Source organism: Amphibalanus amphitrite, unplaced genomic scaffold, assembly GCF_019059575.1.
Source record: "Amphibalanus amphitrite isolate SeventyFive unplaced genomic scaffold, NRLGWU_Aamphi_draft 000160F_arrow, whole genome shotgun sequence".
NCBI classification, from domain to species: Eukaryota; Metazoa; Arthropoda; class Thecostraca; order Balanomorpha; family Balanidae; genus Amphibalanus; species Amphibalanus amphitrite.
The window spans coordinates 331,316-350,544 of NW_024881655.1; the positions used below are offsets into that span (position 1 = coordinate 331,316).

At 50.8% G+C, this 19,229-nt stretch overlaps 1 protein-coding gene across 2 annotated transcripts; it reads left to right on the forward strand.

Moving 5' to 3' along the window:
- Positions 1 to 472: 472 nt before the first annotated feature.
- On the forward strand, positions 473 to 19,197 carry LOC122383295 (multidrug resistance-associated protein 1-like). 2 transcript variants are annotated; one of them, XM_043369578.1, is made up of 30 exons: positions 473 to 544; positions 3,765 to 3,984; positions 4,077 to 4,176; positions 4,444 to 4,620; positions 4,776 to 4,901; positions 6,036 to 6,173; positions 6,294 to 6,425; positions 6,682 to 6,875; positions 7,354 to 7,548; positions 7,961 to 8,138; positions 8,518 to 8,686; positions 8,849 to 9,000; positions 9,197 to 9,334; positions 9,509 to 9,655; positions 10,025 to 10,109; positions 10,732 to 10,925; positions 11,491 to 11,667; positions 11,879 to 12,046; positions 12,290 to 12,470; positions 12,793 to 12,931; positions 13,284 to 13,479; positions 13,847 to 13,933; positions 14,181 to 14,301; positions 14,580 to 14,890; positions 15,126 to 15,216; positions 15,631 to 15,739; positions 16,109 to 16,646; positions 17,025 to 17,191; positions 17,429 to 17,623; positions 18,167 to 19,197. In XM_043369578.1, exons 3-30 carry the CDS (start codon positions 4,138 to 4,140, stop codon positions 18,276 to 18,278), a joined length of 4,656 nt encoding a protein of 1,551 aa, XP_043225513.1. In that variant the 5' UTR covers positions 473 to 544; positions 3,765 to 3,984; positions 4,077 to 4,137; the 3' UTR covers positions 18,279 to 19,197. The 2 variants fall into 2 exon arrangements, with proteins under 2 accessions (XP_043225513.1, XP_043225514.1); XM_043369579.1 differs by having other exon boundaries at positions 488 to 544; positions 4,063 to 4,176.
- Positions 19,198 to 19,229: the final 32 nt, after the last annotated feature.

Here is a 19,229-nt window from a genome sequence, read left to right on the forward strand (position 1 = left end):
ATTATCGCTTTTCACACACATGTCGCGAATGTCTGTGTGCCGAGTCGTCTCAGGTGATGGAGTGGTTGATGCTAAATCCACTTGAGTCGGCTATCGGCATTATGTTGGCATTCGACCGCAATCAACACTTTGGTGCTGCCTAACGTCTTATTTACTCTACGAATGGCAGTAGCGGCGGAACACGGGGGGCACTGCCGACTTTTGGTCCCATTGACCATTCTTTCTATGCAACGCCCATAGGGCTAATGCTAAAATGCCAAAATCAAAGGGGGGCATGGTGCCCCGGTGTCCCCCCCCCTCGTTCCGCCACCTATGACGAATGGAATCATCAATCAATGCAAATTCAAAGCAATGCAATGCCATGCATTTCGAAGCGACCGGTAGAGGAAAAAAATGACAATTTGGAAGCAAATATGGAAGCCAAGCGAGGAATGTAATTGACGCACATAAGACGGGCAGTGACGCAGCAGTTAGCACAAATGCAAGCACAAATGTGAATGGCTCAAGTAGAAGTTGAAGTGTGTTATAATTAAATGAAAAATTAGTAAGTACACGTAAATGAAAATTAAATGGTAGTGAAATCAAAACTCTGGAACTCAAGTCCAATGGGCCTTTTTACTTCTGACAGGTCTAGTGTTTCGCTGTTGTGTCTGGCGCGTCGTAACATGTGTGTGTGTGTGTGTGGGGGGGGGGGGGGGTAAATCAAGTTGCCGGTTCCTGCTGAATTTCAATTTGCGCTGAATTTGATCTGCCATATTGATATACCGCGCAATGCCGCTGAGTTTTTATCAAGACTCAAGGCCCTAAAAACAAATTAAAGGCTTCTAAGTTTCTATTGTATCCAATATTTTTGTTAAAATGCAGTTGTTTGCAATTGCATCTCAGCACTCCAAACTCACTGTAAAATGGGAGAGAAGGGGCTGCCAGCATTTAGCTTACACACCTACCATTTATAACTTCAACTGTGTTAAAAATGGTGGCATTTTGACGCAGTTTAAATTGCAAAGGCTTGTGAAACAATTTTATGAAATTGAAAGGTAGCACTGAAAGCCAGCCACCAACAAAATTTGGTAGTCATAAAGCAGGTGTCACATCACACTTGTTTTGGCAACCAAGGAAAGGCACTTTACCAAGAGATGCTTCTTTTTAGCCAAACCAAAACAAAGTGATTACAGTCTAACCTTACCTAACCTGCCCCAACCAAACCTAAGCTAACGTAACATGCAAATTGCAATCTATAACCTACAACATACAACATGCATTTCCATGTATAGGGCCTCTCCTTGGTTGCAAAAAAAGTGTGACACCTGCTTTATGACTACCTAAAATGTTTGCTAACTCCCAGTATTTTTGAACCCACATGAGAATCTCTTGCAATTCTGTTTCATTTTAGCCCAAAATTGAAATGAAACAATCATTTTCTTGAGGTCTGAGGAAGATGCAAAAATGTACTGCGTCACTAGATCTTTTCTCTTGCAATTTAATCCTACCATGGGAGAAAAAAATGACTGCTGTGAAAGTATATTTGGCTAATATTATTTTTCACATTATCAGTGTTTTATGTGACTGCAGGAAAATTCTGGTGCAGCTTTTGGCAGCTTATTGGCAACCAGTGATTTTTCTGTTGATAAAATTGGGCTCTGGTGGCATGGTCTGATAGCCAATGAGATCAAATTCGTTGTCTGAAGATCCAGGTGCAATGAAAATTGATTTTTTTTATATCCTTATACCTTTAAATATGCTTGTAAGTAAATACAGCATGATATTCAGCCTCATTGTTAGAGCAGACACTTTGCCCTGCTGATGTTGGATCATAGATACCCCTCTCACTCACCTCCCTCAACACAGAAATGCAAGACCTTAGCTACTATGGGTTGGGATTAGAATGGAAGACAGCATAAGATCTACAGAGCTGTTCACATGCTATAATTTAATGGGATGAGTCAAGAGACTAAACAGTGATTACAGTCACAGCTTCTTTGAACAGAAGGGAGCAGCCTGGCCACCAAATGCCTTTATAACTTTGTTTGCATGGAGGTGGCTCTGATCCACAGTGTGACATTTGTGTCCAGGAGTCCATTGCCTGTTGTTGTTTTTTCTTCAGTTAGCTGGTTTTGGGTAAGGTAATGGGGTGTTTTTGCTTTTCATGCCCTACAACACTCATGTATTTTTCAGGCGCTTCCTTCATCCCCTGAACTCTTTGCCAGGCTGAACTGTTCACTATCTACATTTCATCAATCTGTAAGCTACGATTTGGATGTCTTGCACAGGATGGTGATGACAAGACTTATGATTCATGATCAGACTCAATTCCAAGGTCATATTCGTGTGCGTGCTTTTTGACTGACCGGGCAATGAGGGTCTTCTGAGGCCATCGGGAGACGTAGTCGCAGCGCGCTGGTCAGTATTGCAGGAAATCGCGAAGAGTTTCCGCACACCCAGTATTGTGCCCTGAACAAGTGACGAGCGTAAAATGACACGGTTTCCTTCCCACGATCGGTTAGGGATGTCAACTATTGAAACGCGGTTCTTTGCAAATGACAGAACGTTTAATCCTCGTTTTAACATTCGCTCGGACCAGGGTCCGAGCCAAGTTCGTCGGACGCGGGAACCATTCCCCGGGAAGATATATGTCTCCCGGTGATGTCAAAAGTTAACCTTTGCCTGTATTGGCGTTTTGTCAGTCGCTACGTTGGAGCGACTGACACGACTGATACGTTGGGATGGTATTCGTTGGAGCCCATCCCCCAGCCATTCGGTCCCTTATCACGCTAGAGCATCGGGGAAAACGAGTTTGCTGCCCGTGACGAGAATAGTTAAGCCGATGCTACCGAATTTTGATATAGTCGGTCACTGGTTGACCTTCCAGGGCATGTCAATGGCCCGCCAATATTCGGGGAAATTGGGACTTGCTACGACTTCCAAAAGTGAGGTTGTTATGGGAGTTCCAGTCCTAATTCCGAATTGCATATAAGTGTTGATCAAAGATGATGTATTCACGCATTTGTGGTGACCAGTCAACCAGTGGGCGTTGCGCAGGCTATCCTTAGTACTAGTAGATATATACTACCAGTACCACTGACAGTTTCGTACCATTTGTATAGGCACCAAAACCTTTCCTCAAATGTTCAGATAAGTGCTAAATTCGAAACTGGCTAAAAAAACTACACTTTTAAGTCATAAAAAAAATCTGGAAACGCACAGATACTGTATGCCGACAATCGCCTTGTCACAATTCCTGTCCTGTCCAATAACTGTCTGACATGGTCTCAAGAAACAGGTCACAGGTCAAAGGTCGTCTGGTTCAAGGTCATGAGGTCTCCAGGCCGTGTGAAATTGATTGACTCGAGGGGCTGAAAGTTTTGTCATGATCGGCCCGCGGTCGCTTTTTCGCGAGTTATTCGCAAAAAGCCGACGAGGGTCCATCCGGCGAGGACCCACTCTATAAGTGCGAGGGCTAAGAAGTGTAACGAGAAGCTGAAAACTTCGTCCGAAAACTTGCTATAATGTCTAATAAAAAATAAAATAAAAATAAAAATGTCGAATAAAATAATTCGCCGAAGTGTCGCTTCTTTCTTACAGCCCGGAAGTCATCAATAGTCAAACTGATTTCTGATTCTGATTTCGCGACTGATTTCTCGACGACCGCATCGTGGACCCATTGCCATCCCCATAATCTGCACATTGCACAATGCACATGCAACATGCCCGGACACGCCTCCCCCAGTTCGTGAGAAGAGCATTGTGTTCCGCCTGGCCCGCAGGCGCCGGTTCCCAGAAGCCTGACGTGCGCCATGCGGGGCGTGACTTGCGATCCGCCGCGCTGTCGCTGACCGCATCTGCCGGCCTGCATCTGCCCGCATCTGCCAGTCGGCCGGCCGGCGTGAGATCAGTCTATACGGAATCCCGAGCGGCGCCGGTGCTGCACTGCGGTCGGCTCTCGTAGCCGCCCGGCCTGCCAGTATAAAGCTATTGGCTCCGCTGGTAGGTGCTGGTGATTTGTTACTGATTATTAGACGGTGTTGTGATATATCTTGTCTCTAGATTTACTTTTAATGTAAGCGCTGTTTTTTCAGAGCCAGTTCATTGGGAGCAGCGCCTTCCCTCTTACCATCAGCATATACATATATTTAGAAGATGTCAGGTTTCGAAGGATACTGTCACTCTGAATTCTGGGTAAGTAAACTAAAGATAAGTTTATTTTCAAATTTCAGTAATTTCATCGATTTATAAAACTACCGATGCTAAAAACCCAAGGAATCTTCCGACCAATTCGTCGCTGATTCGTATATCATTGGTCTTAGGTTAGGCCAGATTTGATCATATTATTATTGTTACTTTTCTGCAACATACGCTCTCGGTAGGGTATTACAGAGTGGTGGTCTGCCTACACGCACACTTTGCCCGTGCGCTACGCCAGTGATCCACCACTGTCGCTGTCAGAACGCGAGCTCGGTGTGGCGGACGGACGACCCCGACTTCACGGCGTGTTTCGAGCGCACGGTACTGGTCTGGGCGCCCTGTGCGCTGCTCTGGCTGCTCGCACCAGTGGAGATCTTCCTGCTGAAAAGGAGCACAGAAAACCCGCTCCCACGGACCATACTCAACGTCAGCAAATGTGTGAGTACAGCACATAATGTGTGAATCCTGGATCTCTTCTGGTTTCGGAAGGGTGTAGTAGTTATGCATGTAGTTATGAACTTCTGCCTGCTGGTGTTTTTTTTTGCGTGACCCTTGTGATCTTTTTTGACCGTTGTCTGACCCGTTCCATGCAGGTCTTGGCCGCCGTTCTACTGATCGTGCAGCTAGCCAGTTTGGCTGTCTCCGCACAACGCTACCACGCCGGTTACAGCGTGCGTGCGGTGGACGTTTTCACACCAATCATCCTATTCGCTACCATAGTAAGTCGGCTGTGAAACGTCTACCTGTTCGTCCGCCGTGCAGGGCAAATGTATGGCTATCGGAGCTGAGACGGTAATGGTGCCCTGGCCAATTCATTGGTCGTTGATATGTTTTCGGTCATGTTTTATAATTGTTGGTAAGCGTCTGCTGGCTATCTATGTGGGTGTTTTGTATCATGTAAACAATCAAGACGGTGTCAAGCTAGCGTTCTTGTTGTTGCGTAGGTAAGTGTTTTTTCTTGAAGTGTGTTATAACAGGTCGAGCACAGCTACAATGATAGACCAGCTTGTTGAGCGATATTGATGCCAACATTCTGATTTTTTGATGTTTTGGTGCTAAATTTATATGACGCCTTGCTGATTCACTGTATTTTCTTGGCGACGTAAGGGTCTACACTAGCAGACGTCTCAGTGGTATGACGGACGGCACACGTGCTAAGATATGCCGTTCTTCGCGGTGCAGTGAGCGCGCATTGCGTGTCACAGGGCGGGCTCGACACCGTTGTTTTCGTGTCAGACCGAATCGTGCTAATAACATTGTGGTCACGCCCGCTGTTTTGGTGATGGGGCCCTCGTAGAGGCTGTGTGTTCGTTTGTATGAATCAGTGCGTGGTCAGGCATAAACTCATTTTAGCAGACGGAAGGTCAATTAGGTGACGAGGCGCCGCGGGACATGATAAACCTAGATGTTTTGTCTAGGTGGTATCAACTTAGCTACGTAACTTAGACTCAGTCTCACCGCATCAGGCGTCACCGTAAGCATCCAGTTAGTTTATCTGGGAGTGCTGTTTATCGTGTATAGCTGTCTGTGTCTCGGCTGTTTGCTGTCTTCTGCTGCTGTTTACTGTGTCTGTGTCTCGGCTGTTTACTGTGTCTGTGTCTCGGCTGTATACTGTGTGTGTGTCCCGGCTGTTTACTGTGTCTGTGTCTCGGCTGTTTACTGTGTCTGTGGCTCGGCTGTTTACTGTGTCTCGGCTGTTTACTGTGTCTGTGGCTCGGCTGTTTACTGTGTCTCGGCTATATACTGTGTCTGTGTCTCGGCTGTTTACTGTGTCTGTGTCTCGGCTGTTTACTGTGTCTGTGTCCCGACCCGTGGACGCAGCCCTCTGACCCCGCCGCGTGCGCCGTCCTCAGGTGCTCGCTCTGCTGCTAACCGTGCTCGGCCGGCGGCGCGGCGTGCGCACCTCCGGCGTTCTATGGACGTTCTGGACCGTGCTGCTGCTGTGTGCCGTGCCCGAGTTCCGAACACGGCTCAGGGCAGCCATTGGGCAGGTATGGTCTCGGTTCGATATATGCTGTGTCACCATAATCGGTCATTTTATTTTGTTGCGGTCATCAAATAAACACATTGGATTGGAATGAAAACGGCCTGTCCCCACTCCCTGCGCTCAGACGGGCCCCGAACAGCCGGTCGGGCCGTTCGTCCTCTACATGGTCTACTTTCCGGTTCTGTTCGGCGAGTGGCTGCTCAGTTGCTTTGCCGACACGCCGACCCAACAGCGCGGAGAGAAGACCGGGGAGGAGGTGAGTACTCCGCTTCAGAGCGACTTCAGGGCGGTAAATCCTTATATTGTGTCGTGGAAGACACACCACGCTCAAATCAGTCAGTCATTGGGGTGAAAATTGTTTTAAAAAAGTAAGCTAATAGTGAAATAGACCTTTCGCTTCTAGCGCTAGGATAATTACAGAGCTGCTCATTATTGTATCGAGTCGCTATTCTTTCAGCATCCCCGCCCCCGCTGTGCTCCGTATCTCACACTATTTTGCTCCCGTCCCACAGAAGCCGTGTCCGGAGGGCTCGGCGTCGTTCCTCAGCCAGCTGACGTTCGCCTGGTTCGAGCCGATGGCCCTGCTCGGCTGGCGACGCTCGCTGCGCCGGGAGGACCTCTGGCGGCTCGACACCAGTCACATGTGTTCCACCGTGGTGGCCGAGTTTAACAGACATTGGCACGGCCTGCTGCACAGCACGCAGAAGTGAGGACGAACGATGGAGGGAGGACTGTGGGGGGGGGGGGGGGGGGGCGGCTAGGGTGTTGTCATGTGGGTGCCTCGATTTGGACGGGTAGTTGAATCAGGATGGCACCGACTTTCTCTCTCTCTCTCTCTCTCTCTCTCTCTCTCTCTCTCTCTCTCTCTCTCTCTCTCTCTCTCTCTCTCTCTCTCTCTCTCTCTCTCTCTCTCTCTCTCTCTCTCTCTCTCTCTCTCTCTCTCTCTCTCTCTCTCTCTCTCTCCCCCTCTCTCTCTCTCTCTCTCTCTCTCTCTCTCTCTCTCTCTCTTTCTTTCTTTCTTTTCTGTTTTCATTCCTTTTTCGCCGTTTCCAGTCTCCATGCATGTTATTTTCTTTGCACATTTCCTCCGAGCTCACTCTATCGTTAGTCGCCTCTCTATCACGGTTATTCGTGACCGAATTTCCCTGCTCTCGTTGTCTGACGCTGTTGTGCCCCTCCCTCAGCCACTCGGCACCTGACGGACAGAAGGCAGTGCCAAACGGTATCCCCCTCAGTGGAGGAAACGGCCCTCGGAGGACACGAGCTCCAGCTTCGGTCCTCCCCGCCTTAGTGAGGACATTCGGCCCGCGCTTCCTCATCGGAGTCCTTCTCAAGTTTGTCTTCGATACTCTGCAGTTCCTCAATCCTCAGATACTCAGGCAAGTCGGACGGAAAAGTTATGGTTTTGTGGTGTTTCCACCGTCACAAAATATTTGTTCGTAAGAAATGTATAGGCTGGTGAGTGAAATCTACAGTTGATGTATAATTCAGGATTAAAGCGTGATGGTGCATGAATGCCAACTCACGCAGGGCTGACACTGAGCCGATTTTTAAGCTCATTGGGATTATGGATCCGTCGAGCAACGTCGTAAATCGCCTCTCTAGTTCTTCCGCCGCAGTGAGGTTATCAGTTTCGCAAGTACCTACACAATATATATGATAGTAAGATATATTGGATTTAAGACGTTATATCAGTTTTGTGTGTGATAGTCAAATAATTTGCCCTAAAGCAGTGTGATGATTATATTTATTACCCTACAGTACGATAATCGGCTTTTATCATCCCCGCAGTGCTATCATCGGTTTCGTGTCGGACTCTTCGGAGCCGGCGTGGCACGGCTACTTTTATGCCGTGCTGATGGTACTGGTCAGCGTGCTGATGTCCCTAGTGCTGGGCCAGTACTTCTTGCTGATGATGACGCTCGGCATGCACGTGCGCACTGCGCTGATGTCAGCCGTATACACGAAGGTCAGCAGGCATGGTTGGAGGGGGAGGGGTAAGGTGGCGGGATATTGGACTGTGGGGTGGGAGTAGAAGTTAGTCAACTGATTTGGGCTAGAGGACGGGCAGCGTGCTGAGCACTGGCCTGGGTCGGGCCCGACCAATACCATACAGTCAGTGTGGAAGCTCGGTAGCGGACTGGTTTGGCTTCATGATGGACTGAGGCATGAGACTACGGCAGCCTGGTAAATTTAAGCAGAGTGGATTAAGCAATAAGCAGTTTTCGAAAGTCATGTTTAAACTATATCATTTAAGATTGACAGTAATGAAGTGCAGTTGGGAGTCTGGACTGAGGCACAGACCTAGGTGCTGGTCCCTGAGTGCCCCCCCCCCCCCCTCCCATCAGGCGCTCACCATCAGCAACTCGGCGCGCCGCGAGTCCACCGTCGGTGAGATAGTCAACCTGATGTCGGTGGACGCGCAGCGGTTCATGGACCTGGTCGGCTACGTGTGCATGATCTGGTCGGCGCCCTACCAAATCGGACTGGCCGTGTACTTCCTCTACCAGGAGCTGGGTGAGGGATCCGATCCGGAATAATACGATACAGATGAACACATAATATTCCGCTTCGAATGTCGTGCTTCATTCTAACTTTGATCATTGCCAGTAATTGGGAATCATTTGGTTTGTCATCTAGTCAGTTTGCAGTCTGACCGAACCTCCCCCTACCCCGCAGGCGCCAGTGTGTTCGTGGGTATCGCCATCATGGTCGTGCTGATGCCCCTCCAGCTATACACGTCGCGGCTCTACGAGAAGCTGCAGCTGAAGCAGATGAAGTACAAGGACATGAGGGTCAAGATGATGAACGAAATACTCGGCGGCATCAAGGTATACACCTTCAGTTCCTTATCCTTTTTTAACTATATAACGCATATATTTTGGACATGCATCTCATTATTTGATCACTGACAACTAATCCGAGTTCATTACGGGAAACGGTAGGATGCAGTGCGGTGCAAAGTACAATAGGTCCGCGCCCCATTTCACATGTGTGACCAATGGTATGTCCTCCTCACTGCACCAGGTGCTGAAGCTGTACGCGTGGGAGCCCTCCTTCGAGCAGCACGTGCTCGACATACGCGACCAGGAGATCCGCGTGCTCAGGAAGACGGCGTACCTGAACGCGTTCAACCAGTTCATCTGGTCGTGCGCTCCGTTCATGGTAAGCTCCTCCGAGCGCAGATTTTATCTTGGAACTGACTCACTGGTATTTGTAACCGGACGCTGTATTCGTACATAAACAGCTGTGCTCTAAGTGGTGCGTTGTATCTCCGTGTGCCCTATGCGGCCCACCAGTGCGGTGCCTAATTTACCCTCCCGCTGGCCGCTCTCACAGGTCTGTCTGGGCTCCTTTGCCACCTACGTGCTGACGGAGACGGACGGAGTGCTGGACAGTCGGCGTGCGTTCGTCTCTCTGGCGCTCTTCTCCGCTCTCCGCTTCCCACTGGCCATGCTGCCGTTCATTACCGCCTCAACAGTTCAGGTGAGGGTGGAGCCATCGAAATAGTAAGCCCTGAACTTTACCGTCCTCCGGCGTCTTTTGAATGTACCTTGAGTAGCTAATTTTCATAGCCTGTGATAATAGATATCGTACACGCGTATACATATACTATATAATGTGCAGTTGCAAATGTTTAGGCACCTACATTCAGATTTAGCACAGATTTAGCAGGAATGAGATGATGATGGAATTAACTAACTAATTTACGGTTAGTCACAAAACGTACGCGGTCCTTTATTCGCTCAAGTCGTTTTCCCTGATGTGGCCATTGTCTTCCCTCCCGCCCCACCCTCTATATTACCGATTCCTGATTTCCTCTTACGGATCTTCTTCCCCACTGTTCTCCATCAGGCCAGGGTGTCCCTGAAGAGGATGAACAAGTACCTCAACAGCGAGGATCTGGACGAACACGCTGTGTCCCACGACGACGCAGAGAGTACGTAAGACTACCCGAAAAGAGGTGTTGTGTGTGTGTTTGCTTTTGTATGTGTTTGTATGCGTGTTTATGCGTATCTGCTGGCATGTTGGGGTGTCGTTGATTTTTGTAATGGCCTTATGCAGAAGGACATCTTGGCCCTTGTCGTGCTTCGGATTTTGAGCATATAGAGGCTGTGTATAGATATGTGTGTTGAGCTACGAACTACGTTTGTTGCCACAACATTTAATGAAATGCCTCTAAAAAGGGACACTGTCGATTAATTGAACTACGATAAAGAGTCATGCGGCGTAAGTCCGTAAGTTACGATCAGCGTCCATCAGGGAATGATCATATTCCTTTTTTTTAGTAAAGAATATCGGAGGCCTCAGCTTCCCTGGCTGGTGAAGTTCCACAGGGCTGGTCTCGGTGTAGCTCCCCCAGAAGGCATCAGCTCACCCTTCCTCCGATTTTCCTCTGACCTTATATGACCTCTGAATCTCTCTGGCCCCGATAATTATCCCAAGAAATTTCTCACCAGCCCCTCTTAACTCTGATGATACCCTGACCCCTCCAACACCTCAAGCTCCTGACCGCTGTGATGTGACCTCTCTGAACCCTGTGACCCCTCCCGCCCTCCCAGGTGACCCGGTGGTGGTGGAGGCCGGCTCGTTCGCCTGGGAAGCCACAGCCCCGCCCACCCTCCAGGACGTGACACTGCGCGTCAGCAGCGGCAGCCTGGCGGCAGTGGTCGGTATGGTCGGCGCCGGAAAGTCGTCACTGCTCAGCGCCCTCCTCGGCGAGATGGAGAAACTCACCGGACGGGTCAATGTCAAGGTCAGTCAGGCTGAGGGCTGAGGCCTTGACGTATGTACGATTGACAACCGTGTGAATATGATGTTTCATCCCCCGTGGCTGCCGCGGTTTGTAGGTACTTTAGACGTGCTGCTCCGTTAGCCCCATTAGTGGCTCCGACTTCCGAATGTGAGAGCATTTCTTTTTTTATGAGCTCTGAAAACAATGTATAAATGCATTAAATAATCCATAGCAGAGCAAACAAAACAATAACAAAATAACTGCGCCATGATTCCAGTCATATCTTTTTTTAATTTTTTTACACGTGACCGCAACAAAACGAAATACGCGGAACGCAAAAACAAGAGCAGCTCACAATGAAAACGAAATAGCAGTGAATGGAACATAATGACAAAAAAGTGAGAGCATTTCATATTGATGAACTCATTATACGATTAAGTCAATATTTAGGCCATGCCTTGGAAACGAATGGAAAGAACAAACAACAAAAACAGTAGAGTATGATGAACGCAGCCCTCGTGAGACTTTATTGAGGCGCTATGACGTATGTGCCGCACTAACTGTCCCACCCTTACGTGCACCGCAGGGCAGTGTGGCGTACGTGGCGCAGGAGGCGTGGATTCAGAACGCCACGCTCAAGGAGAACATTCTGTTCGGCCGGACGCTGGACGAGGAGCTGTATAACCGCTGTGTGGACGCCTGCGCGCTGCGGAGCGACTTTGACATGCTGCCGGCCGGCGATGATACCGAAATTGGCGAGAAGGTGAGGCCACCGTCATACCTGTGTCACAAACGGTTATTAACGTTGTGTTAGATGAGTTTTGGGGCCTGGGCGCGGGTGGGACCAAACGCCAAGTGAAAGATCATAGATCCTCGGTCGGACAATGATCATAATTCACCTTTTTGCCGTCTCTTTGGACATCCGTCCATCGTGCCAGTGATCTGACTATACCCTACCGTTCACCCTCCCTCAGGGTATCAACCTGTCGGGTGGCCAGAAGCAGCGCGTGGCGCTGGCGCGTGCCGTCTACAGTGACAGAGACGTCTATCTCCTGGACGATCCGCTCTCGGCCGTCGACTCACACGTCGGAAAACACATCTTCGAGAACGTCATCGGACCCGAAGGCATGCTCAAAGATAGGGTGAGCCGTTGTGAATTAGGGTGCTGAAGTTACGCTCTAATGCAAATTTTGTTTTAGGTGACTTTCATAGATCAAAATTTTGTTTGCTGTCAGTTACAATGAGGATGTCGTATGATCGTATCACCAAAGCACGTTTTGCGATGAACAAGTTGTGGATTCGTACCTCTGTCCAAGCCAGCCCACATCAATCGCTACCTTTGTCTTCTATTATTCAACAATCGTCGCCGTGTGCTCCCCTTGCAGACTCGTGTTCTGGTGACGCACGGGATCGCTCACCTGTCGCGCGCGGATCTGATCGTGGTGCTGCGGGACGGCCGTGTGTCGGAGACGGGCCCCTACCGGCAGCTGATGGACAACCGAGGCGCCTTCTCCGACTTCCTGCTGCAGTACCTGACAGAGGCCGGCGCCGAGGACGAGGAGGAGGGTAGGGGAACTTACCGACCGGTCAGAGCCGGTGAGAGGGTTCGGGGGGGGGGGGGGGGGAGATTCGTTACCGGTGAGATCCGCGGTATTGCGAATGTGCCCGCGTTCGTGGGAATGGGCGTTCAGTAGTCCTTGTTCAATGTGCATATGCATACTCCGTACAAAACGAACGTAAGCTTACGTAAGCATGTTCTAGTGCATAAGTAGGCCTACATGAAAAGCTTACTGAGAAACGTTCTTCAGAGTCACGTGCCCAAAGAAGAGCGTTAGTTTACAATGCCCCGCATCATTGACCGCCTGACACTCGCTCGGCGCCGCCACAGAGCTGGACGAGATCAAACACCAGCTGGAGGAGACGCTGGGCCGCCGCGAGCTGCAGAGGAAGATGGAGCGCGTGCGGCAGGACTCTGAGAGCCGCGCCAGTCAGGGCGAGGGGTCGCCCCACCCGGCCACCGCCTCCAGGTGAGGACCCGCGGACGGTTCAGCTGTTCAGTGAATGACTGATGCGTTACCTGAGGGAATGGTTCTGGTTCTTCAGTTTACGGCTACAGATGAGTGCATACTTTCAGACTTCAGAGTCGCCAGAGTACACTACTCATAGCATGATTGATACAGGAAATGCTACTTGAATGCTTTATTATGATTGTCACAGTCTCGGACACTGAATTAGCGTTTCCATCCATGCTTATTAATTCTTTCTACTGCTCTTTTCCCCGGAGGATTTCGCAGCACTTAGCTTCCTTATCTGGATATTATTCCGCCGCCAGACTCGCTGACCCTCACCCTCGCCTCTCTATCTGTTCCGTTCGCTCAGGTCGGCGTCTGTGACCAGTGTGGAGGGGGTCGGCAGCGCCCGCCGCCGCCGGGGCAGCACCCACCCCCACCCCCACCCCCACCCCCACCCAGAGGGGGACGGCGGACCGCCGCCGGCGCCGCCCGTCGGTGTGACGACCGAGGAGCGAGACGCCAGGGGTCGGCTTATCGAGGCCGAGAAAACCGAGACCGGGAAGGTGAGCGGGATAGAGGCGCAGGAGCTCGGAGATTGGCGGCAGGCCGGATGGAGCTACAGGAAAATGGGGTCGACTGGTAGAGTACGAAATTATATATTATTTTCGGAGGCATGCCATATGATAGATATTAGATAGAATGTTAAGAGATTATTTATGAATGGGAAGTTTTCACGGGTGTCTCATATTCTCTCTCGATGCCATGTTTAGACCACATTCATGGATTAGATGACTTATCCACCTTGGTTTGAAACAATGCGACCAGTACGATATGTTGCTGGCCCTGGGTCACTACGAGCAGGATTGGTGTATCCAGAGAGAGAGAGCAGTTATAGCCGCGTTGTTCACCTGACCTCCATGTGTCCCGCAGGTGAAGCTATCTGTGTACGGTTTCTACGCGCGGGCGGTGGGAGTCCTGCTCACGCTCGCCACCTTCCTGCTCTACATAGCCGCAGAGGTCAGCCCAGCGTTGCTTCGGAGGGAATAGGGGTATGGGGTCAGCAACGGCAGTGCGAATGCTGCACCGTTTCACCGCGGTTGTTTCTTGATGTCGTTTCATTCTTTCCCTTTTTTCTCTCACTCGTTCATGTCAATATCCTCGTTTTTATCACTGCTGTATTTTTCTGACTGATCTTAGCCGGGGTGGAGTTGTTAATCACACCTTGGTAGCACTGTTTTTAGTGCATCGTTTCGCTGTCCCTCAGGCGTGCAGTGTGAGCTCCAACATCTGGCTATCCACCTGGACCGAGGACGAGACTTCCTTTAACGACACAGACCGCCGTAACGTCTACCTGTCCGTGTACGGAGCGCTGGGCGTCGGACAGGGTGAGATGCAGTGGAGAGGGCGGGCGGCTGGCCGCGGGTGAATTCGAGGCAATTATTGCTCATTTGCTTGGGATTTTAATAGGTCTTTCTACTGATTTACACGACCACCAGGAAACAATAACGCAAAATTAGTATTGTAATTTTATCCGCATTGCCGAAAAGAAGTTGTATGCTTGTGAGACTTCAGAAGTGGCGCCTACCCACGGCGCGGTTTGACACCGGGAAATGGCTCGTGTTCCACGCCGCTCAACATTTACACCCTTCTGCTCATTTGGCAGCACTGTTCGCCGTCTCGGCGTCGTTCTGCCTCTTCACGGGCCTTCTCTCCGCCGCGCGACTGATGCACTCCCACCTCCTGAGCAATGTGCTGCGGCTGCCGATGGCGTTTTTCGACACGACACCGCTCGGCCGGACCATAAACCGGTTCGGAGACGATGTGGATACGTTGGACAACGCGCTGCCTATGGTGATCTCCGACTGCATCGTGTGCTTCTGCACCGTCCTGGGCACGCTGTTCGCTATATGCTACGCGACGCCCATCTTTCTGGCGGTGGTGGCGCCGGTGTTGGTCGTCTATAACCTGGCGAGGGTGAGTAGAGAGGGAAGGAGTGAGGTGGACGGCTGTGCATGAAGAAATGTCACCGCGCTTTTTATAAACTCCTCCATTGCATTTTGTGGTGCAGATGCTCGCCTCGTAGCCCTCCTCAACAGGCGCCGATGACCACTGCGGTCCAGGTATCCATAAAACAAATGCATCATCACTGCAGTAGCCTGCTTTGGTGCTGGGGCTATGACGATGCACCGTGTTCTGGTATCTCCCTCAGGTAGTTTACGTGTCGACGTCTCGGCAACTGAAGCGTCTGGAGTCGGTGTCTCGCTCACCGATCTACTCTCACTTTGGTGAGACCATCAGCGGTGAGTGGATGTGGCCCGGTTGCTGAGCCGACTCGCACTGGGTCACGACTGAGGGATAATGGGGAGATCCGAGATCTAACTGTAGCTGACGTCTGAAGATGCAGCTGCTCTATAATTGTTGGCGACAGACTTCTGTCAAGGGGTTCTAAACCGATCGCCAATGATTTTTGTTTGGTATTGTTTTAGTCATGAATTTCCAGCGTATATACAAGAATGATTTGTTTTGGGCTGGTTCACCTTTCATTGATGTGTGTGCATTTGCAGCGTCTCGTTTTGTCGAATGTTTTTTTTTTTCATTACGCTGGTCGCATATGTTATAATTGTTACGGGGCATTGTCTAGCAATCGTGCCACAGTCCCGTCCAGATTTTGGGCTGTCTTCCCGTGTAACGTCCGGTGATCTGGGCTGCTGTAGGCGCCGCCACGATACGTGCGTTCGGCAAGGTACCCGAGTTCACGCTAAAGTCCGAGGAGCTGGTGGATGACAACCAGACCTGCTACTATCCGTCCATGATAGCCAACAGGTAGGTGACCAGAGGTGCCCGCCTCCTTCAGAGATGCTCGCCTGCCACTTTCCGTCAGTGATTACCAATTGGGGGAGGCTTTAGTGAGGCATTGATAGCTAACGCCCGAGCGTGCTTTGTACGTACATATTGCGTATAGTACTGGAAGGAGTGACTTTCTCTATTACTTTCGTCCATCGTTAGTAGTAAATCTTCATCGCTTTCTTCCTCATCTTGTAGGCCTAGTTATAGACTCAGCATTGCTCAATGCAATGCTCAGTTAGCTTTATTTCACTGATGGACGTTAGTTTAATTATCTACATTGTAGCAGCCAACTAGTCGGTTGCAGACGATTTGACTCTCCGTCTGATACTTCTCTCGCCGTTCCAGGTGGCTGGCCTCGCGACTGGACATGGTTACGGCTGTCATCATCTTCTTCGCCGCCGTGTTCGGCGTGCTGGCCCGCGACACGATCGAGGTCGGTCTGGTCGGCATGTCCATCAGCTACGCCATGGTCGTCACCCAGGAGTTCAACTGGTTCGTGCGCATGACGTCCGACGTCGAGACCGACATCGTGGCCGTGGAGCGCATCAAGGAGTACTCTGAGACGCCGCAGGAGGCCGTCTGGGTGGACGAGAGCCGGCCCCGTCCGCCGCCCGAGTGGCCACAGTCGGGCCGTGTGCAGTTCAACAACTACCAGACGCGCTACCGGCCCGGACTCGAGCTCGTCCTCAAGGGCATCGACGCCGACATCTCCGGCGGCGAGAAGATCGGCATCGTCGGTCGCACCGGCGCCGGCAAGTCGTCACTGACGCTGGCGCTGTTCAGGATCATCGAGGCGGCCGCCGGAGATATCACGCTGGACGGTATCCGCATCAGCGACATCGGCCTGCACGACCTGCGGTCCAAGATCACCATCATACCTCAGGTGCGGCGGTCGGCCCGGCGGCGGGGGGGGGGGAAGAGTTGAAGGTCAAGGACGGGGCATATTGCAGACTGGCTGGCAGGGGAGGGATATGGTGACTGCATGTGGTTGGGTTGGAGGAAACATAGTTTTCTGTGAGCAGGCCATTGGAGTGGCGTTGTGGGTTGCACATTAATGATGGTACCTGGTCTACCTATTTTGTCAACGCTATACTTGTCATATTCAGACGAGACCCATTTCGTTCGTTGAGTCTCTCGTCTCTCGTCTCGTCCCTGGGAATTGATGTCATCCCCTATCCGCTCATGTTAGTAAACCCGCGTTATTCGACTGGTGCCACACCCGTACCGTGGACCCAACTACTGACCCACCCCTTCCCGGCAGGACCCGGTGCTGTTCTCGGGCACTCTGCGCCAGAACATGGACCCGTTCGACCAGTACTCGGACGACCAGGTCTGGGCCGCACTGGAACACAGCCACCTGAAGACGTTCGTCAAGGGACTGGACGCCGGACTGCAGCATGAGATCAGCGAGGGCGGCGGCAACCTCAGGTCAGCACAACGGGACACAAATGCGACCTAAGTCGGTCAGAGACATTGTATGACAAGTTTGGGGTAGAGGCTAATTTGGATAGATGGCTAGCGGCCACTGTCTTACTACCTTATTGATCCAGCTTGATACGGAAAATATCATGATATTCCTATTTCTTATTGACACAATTTTTGTGATAGGTGAACCCTTTTGCCGCTCCGTACGGACCTGACCTGGCCTGTTTTCCCAACATACAGTGTGGGCCAGCGTCAGCTGATCTGCCTGGGCCGCGCGCTGCTCCGTAAGACCAAGATTCTGGTGCTGGACGAGGCCACTGCGGCGGTGGACCTGGAGACGGACGACCTGATCCAGGCCACCATCCGATCAGAGTTCGCCGACTGCACCGTGCTCACCATCGCACACCGGCTCAACACCATCATGGACAGCACCAGGTACCCGGACGGCCATGGTGACACCACCGGGCAGCACCAGGGTGACACCATTGGGCAGCACCAGATGGGGGGGGGGGGGAGACGGGGGTCACGCCACCAGGCACGTTGTGGGCGAGTTGTGCGAGCTCACTCTGGGTTAATAGCCAGTACCAAGCGTGAGTATTGGCAAGTTCCAAGTCGTAGACTTCAGTTAGCCTTATTTAGAGCAGGGCCTCGTTTCATAAAGCGAGTCCGTAACTTACGCCGGTTTAATTTGGTCTTGTATTGCAAGTGCATGTGAAGCGATGGCGAGTTTGAATCGTTAAATTTATTGATCTTGCAAGCAAGAACAGAAGGGAGAAGGGGAAATAAATGTATCGTTTCACATGCGCTTGCAATACAAGCCCAAAAACTGGCGTAAGTTACGGACTAACTTTATGAAACGAGGCCCAGGTTACGTTTGGAAGCTGTACGAACAGTCGAACACCTTTGACGGCCGATATTGTTTTCTTCTCATATTCTCGCTAAAAGTTCTTTTGTATTTAACATCTATGTCGATTTCAGGGTGATGGTTCTGGAATCGGGCCGTATCACGGAGATGGCGCCCCCGTCTGAGCTGCTGGCTGACAAGGCCTCCGTCTTCTACGGCATGGCCAGGGCGGCCGGACTGGCCTGAGAGCCGCCAGGGTGGCGAGGGTGGCCTGGCTGGCCTGAGAGCCGCCACGGTAACCGGAAGGCCGGGCTGGCCTGAGAGCCGGGACCCGGCACCCCATGTACCGCCGACGTTCACTGCCTGGGTGACGGGTGATCCCAGAGGTTCTCAGCATGGAGACGAGATCTGATTTATCAGCTGAGTGAGAGGTTGGACTAGTCAGTGGAACATCATGTTCAGGCTGTTACACAGACGGTGCTTATCGTGATACTTCTGCTAACACAGTCAGGTTGATGCTTTTCGACGTGATTTCCGTGCATTAAAAGGCAGGTACTTAATACCAAGACAAGTTAGGGCAGCTTGCGTAACCGTTGTTTGTCGCATGGACCCGATCGTTCATAACCGTCGCATTACTGTGATGTGATTGTCAAGTTTTGTCATGTGGCTGGTGTTGTAAAACTGTAACCAAGACGAGATAGCATGCTACGTGGTTTCTATTGTAACTTGTAAGCGGGGTCAGGCAGACAAGACTGGTCAGGGAGATACTCTGTGGATACTTAGCGACTGGTTGGTATTTGTTAATGACACCAAGTCGGCAAGCCAGCCACTCGTGTCCAGAGGGCATTTTTGGGACTTGGCCCCGTCCCCATTTTGGGACCTTTAGCTCTGTGCAGGGAATCTCAGTGGCCTTGGAATGGAACAATGTGATCTGATTCGATCTTTTTGGATGTTTTGTGATCGTTACTTCTCTGGAATGTAGTTTGCAAGGCAGCTCTTGTCATCTTTTCATGGACACAACTGTCCATAAACCGTCTCAGAACTACTGTGTTGTGACTTTGTGACTGTGTTAGGTTGTCGTTTGGTTAGTCTTTGTAACAAAGACAAGGCAGCATAATAGGTGGATTTGCCGTTTGTTACTTAAATACACAAATCATTTTCCGAATTCTCAGACTATGGAACTATCAGTAGCATGTT

Excerpts from the sequence above, each read along its gene's own strand:
- LOC122383295 (XM_043369578.1), top strand. The coding sequence starts at position 4,138 with ATGTCAGGTTTCGAAGGATACTGTCACTCTGAATTCTGG. Across the intron at positions 11,668-11,878 it reads ATACCGAAATTGGCGAGAAG|GGTATCAACCTGTCGGGTGG; the intron begins GTGAGGCCACCG and ends ACCCTCCCTCAG. Across the intron at positions 15,740-16,108 it reads CCGTCCATGATAGCCAACAG|GTGGCTGGCCTCGCGACTGG; the intron begins GTAGGTGACCAG and ends TCGCCGTTCCAG.